An 11548-nucleotide genomic window follows, 5' to 3' on the forward strand; every position below is an offset into this window, starting at 1 on the left:
AGCCTTTACCTACCTGATTAGAAAAAAATTTGGCCTTGTGTTATCTAATGGAAAATAAAATGGCCTTTTTATTGTTCCAGGGTGTTTTCTGGGGACACTTTTGGTTCAGAATTCAGTCTGCTTACCATGATTTATATTGGAAATCTTTAATTGGTGTCTTTTTCATCTCATGTTATTGTGGGAAATAAAACCTAATAATGCAACCATACAATAAATCTGAGGTTTATATTTTTAAAGATGACCATTTTATTGCTGTCTTAAAACAACTCTACTACCTGTGAAGAAGTCTCATTCACTTATCTAAAGCATTTGTCATTCTCTGCTTTTTAGAGAAAATGCTGTTCTGTGCCAAAACTGCTCCCTGGTTGATAGTGTATCATTCAACAATTACACCAAAGGAAGTTCTAAAACTTTTTAGCTAGTATGAATCTCCTGGATAAATTTGAGATGTTTTAAAATATTTTCTTGCCAAAATTGCCCCCCCAGGATAGTCTTTGAAAAAAATTTATCTCTGCTTCCCACACATATTTAGCTTGACAGTAAAGGCTACTTATTTTAACCCCAAAGAAGGCTATAGGTAAGTTTTCCTTTTCAGTTTTAAGGTTTGCAGATATTGAGCCTGTAAGTGAATATTACTCACAGTGCCACTGGAAGAGGGAAGGAGAAAAATGTTTAATTCACCCACTTCAGTCATGTTTTTTTTTAAAAATACCACTGCATTGTTTTCTTCAAGGCATTGAAACACAATGATGATTTTCAGCAACTCTTTTTAAAAAACAAAACAAATAAAAAACCCCACTCCACAAACATGAAAAAACATACCATATGTATTTAAAAATGGGGACTAATTGCACAAGAACCAGATGTTCTCAACTTTTGCTGAAGTCAGTAGAAGTTAATATGGTGCAAAGCATCTGGAGAACCTAATTTAGGCAGATGATCTGTTCTAAAGGTAGAGACTGTATTGGAGATTTTCTCTTTTTGCATGTCAGAATTGTCTTCTATAGAGGACTAAAATCTTGGATTTAAAAGATATCTATAGAAAACAGGTAGTGTGTTTCTAACTACCGTGTTTTCCCCAGTGCAAAAGCTTTTATGAGCAATGTCTCCTGGAGTCATGGGTACATACACATCAGTGCAGTGAAATTGGTGGGATGGGGGCAAGGAGAAGTGCCTGCTCACAGTGTTCAGTTTAAAGCATTTAAAGAAACCCTGATGGGATTTTCCCCCCTGCTATCAAAGCATGCTGTACAGAGAATGTTTTGCCAGCATGTTAAGTCATAACCTGTTCCTTGCTGCCCTGTGAAATTACTTCACTTTGGTTAATAAATTTCTGCGAGGAAAAAAAATAAGGCACTCTAAGAAAGTGGAAACACAGAAGTAGCTTAGAAAGCATTTGGTCATTTGGTAAGGTTGTTGTTTCATATTATTGGGCGTAATATATTCCATTGCCCTGGTGCTTGTCTTCCAGGGGTTGTGGTGGCCCCCTCCTCCCCCCAGCCCTGCTAACATTGCCTGGTATGGCAAATGTGCTCCCCGTCACATGGCAGAGCATGGCCGCACACTTGTGCATTCTCCTCATTGCATGGTGGCTGGATCTGGCCCTGCCCCCTCTCCTATCCCTCTATTTGCCTTGGAGCAATTCATTTTGCAGTTATTGAATTTCTTTGGAGAGTTATTTTCATACAGCGAGCATCACAGCACCTCTGGATCTTGATAGCGTTTCTACATAAGGAGAAAGAAGCTTTGTGTTAGTAATTACCTAACATTGTCAGGAGCTGACTGCAGGCCTCTTTCCAGTGATAACAGAATAACCACATAATGTAGCTTTATAGCACATGATTAATAGAAAATAATTACACATCCTACAAAGGGATGCAATATTTCTTATAAATTGACTACAATGGTTTCCTGTAGATTAAAGGACTCTTCATTATTTTATCAGTCCTTCTGAAGTATAGTTGCTTGCCTATGTTAGCAGTTAAGAGCTGAATGCAGTGAGGGATACCAGATGGTAAACCCAGTGGTACCTGAGATCTGAAGCTGATGCTTGCAAAAGCACCGTGCTTCCCAACTTTTATTCTTATAAAACTTCTAACTCCTGCATATTAATGCTTCCACATATTAATCATTATTTCCCACAAATGTGGGCTGTAGACTTTTATTCTACACATCTTAACCAGCAATAATAGACATATGGACCTCACAACAGCAGTGTATTAATTAAATTGTATTGCTGTGAGGGAGTTTATAATTGATAACATTGATAGAAACAATACATCAATTTGCTTTTTATGTGTGACTTGAAGAAAGGACTAGGGGGCTGCTTATCTGCCTCGCTAGTTAAGCACTCTTGTGGTACTGAGGACAGGAAGGAGTGGTTAGAAGTTTAAAGAGAAATGTCTGTACTTTAATCAGTTTAAAAGGGAGTGCTATCTAATCATTCTAAAACCTGAGATTAAAGTTTTATGTTCTTGGTAGCCAGGTATCTGCATTGTATTTTTGTTCAGACTTGTATAGACAGCAGATAGTTTAATTGGGATTCATGTTGCTCTTGAGACCCATGCAAAGAGTAGTAATGTAAAGTAAAAGCTTCTGTATTGCAATATTGTCTGTATGGTATAATGGTTGGAGTGAATCCTTAAATTAGTTTACTAGTCTGTTACATCAACATTCATTTCATCTTCTCACTTAGCTTCATGCTAGAGCAGTAAGTGGTGTATTAGTAAGTAGCAAAAACCAGAAAGTTTTCAGAACAGCAGCATGCTTTTAATTTTAATTTGAAGTATCTGAATTGTTTCTTTAAAAACAATTGTTTCTAAGTTCATGTAGTGTTGCTAAGTGGAACATTTTCAATGGGTAATGTAATCCACAGGCTTTTTCTGTGCCATTTGTCATATGCAGTTTAATGACCGCTTAACTGAGCCACTTCCCTCATTTCATGTATTGTTTGTTTTTTTGGCTGATGTCTAGCAAAACTTGCTTAATCACTCTTTTCAGTCACTTCGCGTATTCCAAGTAGCAGCTTAAAATCTCTTGTTGCTTTCTCTTGGAGAGATTTATTGCTGAGATTCCAGTAGTATACGCAAGTGCCGCTCCTTTCAGCAATTTCCCACTGCAGTCTTGAAATCCAGTTTGTATATTTAAACAGTGTACTGTGAGATAAAGCATAGATTTTTAAACAGGCTGATCTGGAACATTATAAACCTCAGTGTCAGGGTATTGTTTCGCCTTTAAGGATTTGGGGTGTAATGTGAAGCCCCATGGGAAAGGTTAGGAGCAGTTCTTAACTTCTGTGGAGAGCAGTGTGCACTGAAGATTAGATTCAGATAGATACCTCTAGACTTTCAAGACCAGACCCATCCCCAGCACTGATCTGCAGTGGAAGGGAGAAGAAGGTGGAATTATTTTTGCAGCTTTCTCGTTTGCATGTTCACATCGTAAATGAAGGTGTTCCTGCTGCTTTTTATGTGTGTTTCCTTTAAATCACACTTGCTGCAGTATTTTATGGATAACAGGATAGAATCTTTTAAATCACCAATTCACTGTTAAGAGAAGGAGGAAAATGTTTAATTTAAGACTAGTGTTTAGCCTTCCACAATTAGCGTGCGTGTGCCTGCATGCAAGCATTTAAAAAAAACGGCAAAAAAAAAAAAAAAGGCAAAAAAGCGCCAGGGCTCACATGAAGATGGGCCATCAGCAGGGCTTCAGTTAAAGCACGGGGAGAGCTGAGTACACTAAGCACCTCATAGGACCCCAGAGAACTCTTGACCAGGCAAAATATGCCAGCAGCAAATCATTATAGCTCAGGCTCTAATGAAACTCCATTAACCCTTAAGCTCCACTTGACTGTTTATAACCAAAAACTTTATCTACAGTCAAAATAATAGCTTTATCTCAGTAGGACCAGTAATTCAAAATCCTACAGCCTTTTATCTTCTCATCACAAGAACAGTGTAGCGGGAAGCAGACGCTGCTTATCAGAGATATCTGTGTATTTGTATTTTTCATGTTTGTTCCAAAGTAATTTCTGTCTTACGAATCATTCCGTTTTCAGTGGGGTCTCTGTTTTAATAATACTTCATTTGTAAGTCAATATATGTGTGTGTGCAATTTCAGCTGTTAAAATTTATTGAACCACTGTTAGGATTGATTTTAAAATATTTATCTCATAGGAAAAAATTAAATTTGGATACCACAATACTCTTACTTGGTATTGCTTTTGGAAGATATTATTTCTTTAAACTATTATAATTCATTTTGTTTCATATTTATCTCACTAAGCCTAAACAAATTTCAAACAAAAGTACATTAGTCATCTGTCAGGCATATGAGATCTACCATAGAATTTCTGCAAGCCTAAAGCAGTAGTAGACTTTGTCCGTAGAAAGATTATGTATTAGATGTGTAGTGTTCCCTTCACATTGAGCAAAGTAGTTTTTAAAATAAGTTGATTGTAAGTTTGAGTTTAGCCTTGTCATACTGAAAGAATCCCTCTTTGATTCTTACATGTCAATGTTGTGCTATTAGATTTTGGTTACAAAGTTAAGGTTTTTGTATTTGTGATGAAGAGAGAATATTTTTAGTAGGTGTTGGAGAAGTGTGGCCATAATTAAGAAATTTTCCCGAGCGTGCCTGGCCTTTTTAAAATTTAGCTTCTGCCTTTGCCTAACTCTGCATGTGAATGCCTATAACAAAAAGATATAATGTTTTAATTTTGAGTTAAAATGGTTATAGCTGTATATAAGACAAAGCATCCATAAGGAGTTGCATACAAAACTCTATTGCATTTATATCAGACTAAAGGTTAATACTGCATATTGTTTTCAATTAGGAGTACGATGAATATGGCTGGTGGGTAGGAGAAATGAAGGGAACCGTTGGCTTGGTGCCTAAAGCCTACATAATGGAGATGTATGATATTTGAGAGGCCTGGGTAAGTACATTTTAATCCAATCTTCTGTAATGGCTTCTATGTTCCCTTGTTCTCTGTTTCATAAGTGTGTCTTTCCTGGAACCTTTGTAGGAGTCCTGTTAACATAAAGATTATGGCAAAATATATTGACGGTTCAATTAAAATACTTTTTTTCTGGGATTCTATATGAAATATTAAACCACAGTGTACAAAGGATGATATGTTAATAACTATGTTCCTTTTGCAGATTTTTTTAAAATAAAATTGGTGCTGTTTCTAGTTAGTTTTGTTACTTTAGTAATATGTATGTATCTCACTGTAGAAAACTATGGAAGGGGATAGATACTTGGACTCGGTTTGATATGCATGTTTGAGGTTTTTTGGTTAAAGATGAACTTCAACTTCCCTCTCCTAATCAGGAGAAATCTGCACTTGAAATAAAGAGTGGTATGCAGCTGCAGTTTACAGACCCAGCCTCTGAAGGAAGATTCTGCTGTACACATTTTGTGGTTTCAGTAAATGTAGTCAGATCGTTGCCTTGTGTATATTAAACCATTATAAACTGTAATTGATCATAATTCTAAGGAAATGTTCCTCTAGTCACTTTTTATAGAATTGTAATGATAGGAAATGAAATAGATGGTAGTAACATATGGGGCACAAGCAGCCTATAGTGCCTGTTGCTCCTTAACATGCTAGCAGTTTATGTATAGCTGTAGGTTTGTGTTCTTTCAGGGATTTTTCCTGTTCCTCAGATTTAGAAAAATTAAGCTGAACTTTGAGGGTAAACTATTGCTCAGTTCATGCATGCATTAACCTTTTAATGCTCATTGTATATCTTGTGCAGTTTCACTGGAAAATCGAGGGAAATTTATGTGTAATATTGCAAGTCTTCAGGGTACTCTGTTTCCAAATGGTTTTTTACGTTAGGTTTTAGGCAGTGATTTATTTTTCTCATACATTTAGTATTGTATTGTTAATTACTATTTTGTTGACACACAATGAAGACTTGATTCTTTTGCTGATGTAATAATTTGGCCTGTGTGGATACCCTTCTGACTTGGAGATGGAGTTCTATGAAAATTTGTGAAAATATATTCAACCCCGTGATTTTTGCTAAGTCGACATGAACTAAACTGCAGGTAAAACATATTTTTGTCCATGGTAGAGTGGAATATTTTATCTGTACCTTACAGATACTTCTGCGGAGTCAAATCTGGATACCGTGGAATTCTGATACAAGTTATGCAACAAATCTTCAGTGCTACGTGGATGAGTACCTGCGGTCTCGCTGTCAAATCCAGAATGTTGTGGCTGAAAACATCGGTTGAAACAAAAAGCTACGCTAAAATACTACCACTTATGGACAAGGGGTTGGGCAAGTCAGAGTTAATACTTTAAATACTCTTGTTTTGGAGCCGTGCTTTGCCATTAGCATGCAAGATCAACTTTTTTGAAGCTTCCCACACAGTTGATTTGTGAGACCCTTAATCTGCCAAGGAGGCTGATCAGGCCAATGTGTGAGTTGCTGAGCCTGTGCAGGTCCCTGTGTAGTTGCTTGTGCTGTTTATGCTTCAGGCGGACCCTGGAAACAGTGTGGGTTAAAAGGTAACGTTAGCCTGAACTCAGAATTCGGATCCTTTCAGTAAACTGAGATGTTATGCTTTGTGTTAGGTAATGTATGGTCCTTGCTGGTACACTGGATTCTAATAGACGTCAAACGGGCTACGGAGTTTTGTTTCAATTTTTTAAAAAGAGATAGTCATTGAAATGGATTCTGTGCGTTATCAGCAAAGCATTAAAATGATAGATTATAGTCTTCAGATCTTTTACTACTTTAATTTGTCAAGCGTACCGGTGGATTGTGTACAGAATGTGAAGCGTTAATAGCAGGGCTGGAAACGCTCCTTCTCCCTTGTTAACATGGCAGCGCCATAAATCTGCCCACCGAAATGGCTTTTTATTAATTGCGTGATTCCGAATCCCTGCACCGTCACCACCTACTTTTTTTTTTGGAGTAAACCCCGTTCCCCCCTCCCCCCATATCCTTGAGACCAAATGCCTACGGACGAGACTTGATTCAGCGCGGGGCCGGCGCCGGGGTGCCGCTGCCGAGCCGGGGGCGGCCCCGGCCCGGGCCCTGCGCTGCGCGGCTGCGGCGCTGGGTGGCAGCAAATTTTCATGGGACGGGAGGAGGCGGAGGCGGATCCCGATCCCGTCCCTGTCCCCTTCCCCCTCCGTGCTGTCCGTCCCGCGCCGCTTCTGCCTTTTTTCCAGGAGAGGGAGTCCTTACCCAAGCGATGAGGGGCAGGGCTGCCCAGAGCGGCCTCTCCTGGGTGGTGGCAACCAAAGAAATCAAGTGGCTTTTGTCTGTAGTTCTGCTTTAGGGCTTCCCCCTCTTGGTACTTGGGGGAAGGGGGGGAGGGGAAGTAAACAAACTACCTTAACATGTAAAACGTAAAAGATATCTGAAACTCACTGGAAATGTCTTGGAATAACGTCTCAAACGAATGGTTTACTTTAAATCGGTGCAAATAACATAACCTTTTTTGGATAAGAAAATCTCTGTTAATACAGCTTAAACAAAACTCGGAGGTAGAAAATGCTAATCACATTATTTTCTTTGTTGCTTAGGTTGCTCTTGCCTTTCATGAGCAGTGAGTGAATTTTATAAAAGGTGATTGTAACTCATATATTGTACAGTGTTTTACTTGATTATTTGCTCTGTTCTGGATTTGTACGATCCTGCCATTAGATCTTATAATAATGTTCTACTCTGCAAATTTTTAAGGTTCAAATAAAGTTTAATTGTTTGCAAACTGTTATGATGCTAATAATTCAACAGCCTGCTGTGTTACTAATGAAATTACTTTGTTATGATTAATTTGGAAAATAGTGTGTTGATTGTAGTAATTAAGCACAACAAGGTGAAGTAAATGATTCTAATGCCATCTGGCCTCCAGACTGAATGAAGAAATGAAATGGGGCTGTCATTTGAATTTATTCAGAGAAGTAAGGGTAATACAAATGCTTTCTATAGCAGAAGCACCCGGATATAACCGTGCCACTCTTTAGTATATTTTCTTGTACTTCTATAAATGGATAACTGGTTCACATATTTTTCCAGCATCTTGTTAGGATATACCGTTTTTGCATGCTTTCACAAATTGCACATACTGATGGCAGTGTATGTACCGGTTCTTCTATCAGAGAGATGTATGGATAAGATTTAGAGACGTTACATGCCTTGGCTTACCTTTTGGTTCTCTATTAACGATAAAAACTTTCTATGACCGGAATTAAGCTGAAAGTGAATGCTAATTAAGATCCATTCTATTCAAAGCCAAATGCATAAACGTCTTTTCTTTTTTGACTCTGCAACCTGAGTATGACACAGTATTTGAAGTAGCGTAAAGAATAACCCTTTAAAAACATGATCCAAAGACTGTTGAAACTGAGAAGCTATTGAATTTGCTTGCTTCTGCATCAGGATCCTAGAACAGTAACTCAGAAACAGGCAATACAAGCTGAAAGTGCCTGTTGCTGAATACTCTTTGTCCTCTTTCTGAAAGAGATGCAATTATTTCCGTAAGCCAAACTAAACAAAAGAATGGCACTGACTTCTTTAAACCAATTGATAGAAATCCATTTTTCTATCTCCGGTGAAGCAAAATGGAGTTGTGGGTATAGATCAGAGTCCTGGCTTGATAAAGTTCAGTGGGACCTGTAGGAAAGCCGTAAAATATTAAAATGTGATGAAAGTACCCAGGTAGATGACAGTGGTGTGCTCTTCAACTGCCTTTTGATGTTCCTCTCATCTCTCTCCCTCAAGTTGATGAAAAATTTATTAGTGTGTAACTGTGGGAATAAGCATATGCATGGAAACCTTATAAACAACTTTCCACTTTACATAGCACAAAGTACTGATAAACTCCGTAAGACCTTCACTTACCAGGGTTTCTCTGAAGCTGACATTTCTCAGAGAAGTGTCTGCCTAATTCCATCTTTATTTAAAAAAAATGACACTGCTCAGCAAAGAGTGCTCTGTCAAATCTCTGCTTTAGAGTTCATTTCCTGCCCAGCATCCAGTGTCTTACTGTGAGGGACCAGGACAACCAACTTCACACTAAGAACTTAAATCATGCATTCAAACTGGGTGTAAGCAAAGGTATTTCATGGTTCTGGGATGAAATTGTGATTTGGCTGGTCTTTCCTTGTTACAGGAAGAAGTAAAAAGGGCTGAGGTGGTGGCAGGTTGTGCAGATCAAAGGGATGCAGCTTTTCTTATCCAACTGTGTTGTGCCAAGGAATATGTATATTTTCCCTTTAAATTTTAAAGCAGATCAGGCAGTGATAAGCCATGAATTGTTATATCATTATATATAATCTTTTACAAATTTGTTTAGGAGTGCTTTTGTGATGGTATCTAGACAATTCTGTTTCTGCTGTATGGAATTTTCCTTAGTCCAGACTCCCACACAGAGAAATTCATAGGGAGCTGAGTTCACAGCAAAGTAGAGGCAGAACCTCTGCACCTGAAAGCTATGCCAACATGAGTCAAATTTAAAACTGAAAACGTCAGTTTCTTCCCAGCCTTTTGGGAGGAATGAATCTTGTAATTAACAGGAAAAGCTTAAAAATCCAAGGTGTCATCTTGTAGCAGCATGTGGGAGAATAAAGTACAACAGTGCAGTACAGCAGTGAGAAGAAGAGCTACTGGTAGATGAAGAGGCAGATAGTTTCAAATGCCACTAAAAACCAATCTATCTCTATTAATTTTCTGCTGTAGCAAACTGATGTGTTGGAGCTTTTATTCTAAAGTATCCTCACTGGCTCAGAACCCATAGAACAAACTTCCTTTCACCCTCTGTTGTAAAGCAAGTGCTACTCCATAAAGATATTTGACGGCTAATGAGCATTTTACAGAAAGACTTTAAAGTTTATACTGTGAGATGAAAAAAAAAATCCACATTCAGTTACAGTGGGAGGATTTATGTTGGCAGAAGAGAATTACCAGTTTGGCCACTTCCAGTCTGCCATAATTACTTGCATATTTGTAAATAGCGCTTTGGGATTTTAGCGGCCACAGGCAATCAGGATTTTAGCTTTACACCTCATGGTACAAGACAGGTATGTAGCATCACAGAACTGACCCCTGTGCAGAACTGCCTGGTTTAAAGGAAAAAAAGTGTTGCACAGGATCATTATCAATCTTTCAATGCCAGCAGCATGGACATGTGCCTTGGCAGTCTCCCACCCAAGATTTGCCATGGCCCAATGCTGCTTTTTAATAGTCAAATCTAATAGGGTCAACATGAGAAAGGCAGAGCACAGACAGCTGACAGGCATGGGCAACTCAGTTTATTCATGATGGTCTTCAGCCTCTGAGACTTCTGAGTTCTGTTTGGAAGGGAAAAGATGGAAAAGATGAAATCTGTAAACAGTCACATGGCATCAGGAAAGCAGAGGGACCTTCTTCCTTTTCTGTCTCACCTCCGAGAGGACTGCCATTCTTTCCTTATAGTTAAATTAAAAGCAGTCAGGCATGAATGCACATGTATGTGTAGGAAGGAGTGGGGTTTTATTATATCGTCACTTACAATCATGTTTGATGTTGGTTTCTCCTTTCTGAAAGGTGTTTATGTCGGCATGCTCATAATGGCCACACTACCATTACTACAGAACAAAGGGTATTCTAGCTTTTAAAATGGTATTCTAGTTGTTGGAAGGCTCTATTCTAATAACTCCTGTTGTCCTACATTTCCCACCATCTTAGTGCATTGGGTCAGCTGTCTCTTATCAAATCTCTGTATCTTGTGACAGTAATTTTGTTTGCCCTGTTACCAGTAAAATACTCCAGACTCCTGTTTTCCCCTTATTTTCAAGCTGATTTTGGACTTAGTTTTAAGGTATTAGACTGCAATGAAATGGAGCAGGGTGGGTAATCTATGCATCTGGAATTCCATTACTTGACAAAAAATAGGCAATCCACTTTAGCAATTGTGAGAACTGTTTTGGAGGTCTGTAAACTAACCATCTTCCTATCCATTAATTCGTTTTCTGCTTCTGAGACTCACACAGTATACTTAACCACTTCTAGACTGAGATTACCTATTCAGCTACTCACTGTCCTATGATAGCCACTCAAGGTCACCTATAGGTCATTATGGACTTGTAACCAGAGTTGCCGCCCTCTAATGTGTCTAGTACTGCTTTAAAGGCAGCAGTTGGGAAAACAAACGTCTTCTCTCCCGGTCTTTGTAAATTTTCAGGTGAATGAAAGTCAAGATGCAGAGGCATCATCCAGAATAATCTCTCTCACTAAACCATGTTTATGACTTGCACTTCTATGAATACTCTGTCTTCGCTTTAGTCTTCATTCATTTACTAGTACAAAATTATGAAGAGGAGAATATGTACCATGAGGTGGTCTTCCTAAAACATCAGATTTTTACAGATTGGGGTCAGATGAATGTTCAGGTGGAGACTATGCAAATGCCCACTTGAGAGTGTGAACCTGAATCCATACCAGTGGTGGTCTGTGTCAGACTTAGGCAAGCAGAGAACAAAGCGCTACATGTCTGGCTCTTTGCTGAAAACTGAGCCTTACTGATCTATGTTTGATATTATCTT

The 11548-nt window shown here is 38.5% G+C and overlaps 1 protein-coding gene across 3 annotated transcripts in view; it reads left to right on the forward strand.

The window, feature by feature from the left end:
* Positions 1–7740, forward strand: part of SKAP2 (src kinase associated phosphoprotein 2) — a 117826-nt gene extending 110086 nt beyond the window's left edge. For all 3 annotated transcript variants that reach the window (XM_032707878.1, XM_032707886.1, XM_032707894.1), the window contains 2 exons: positions 4835–4936; positions 6112–7740. In XM_032707878.1, coding sequence (XP_032563769.1) covers positions 4835–4927 — 93 coding nt within the window. In that variant the 3' untranslated portion in view covers positions 4928–4936; positions 6112–7740. The remainder of the gene's footprint in view (positions 1–4834; positions 4937–6111) is intronic.
* The last annotated feature ends 3808 nt before the right edge of the window (positions 7741–11548 follow it).

Source organism: Chiroxiphia lanceolata, chromosome 1, assembly GCF_009829145.1.
Source record: "Chiroxiphia lanceolata isolate bChiLan1 chromosome 1, bChiLan1.pri, whole genome shotgun sequence".
NCBI lineage: Eukaryota > Metazoa > Chordata > Aves > Passeriformes > Pipridae > Chiroxiphia > Chiroxiphia lanceolata.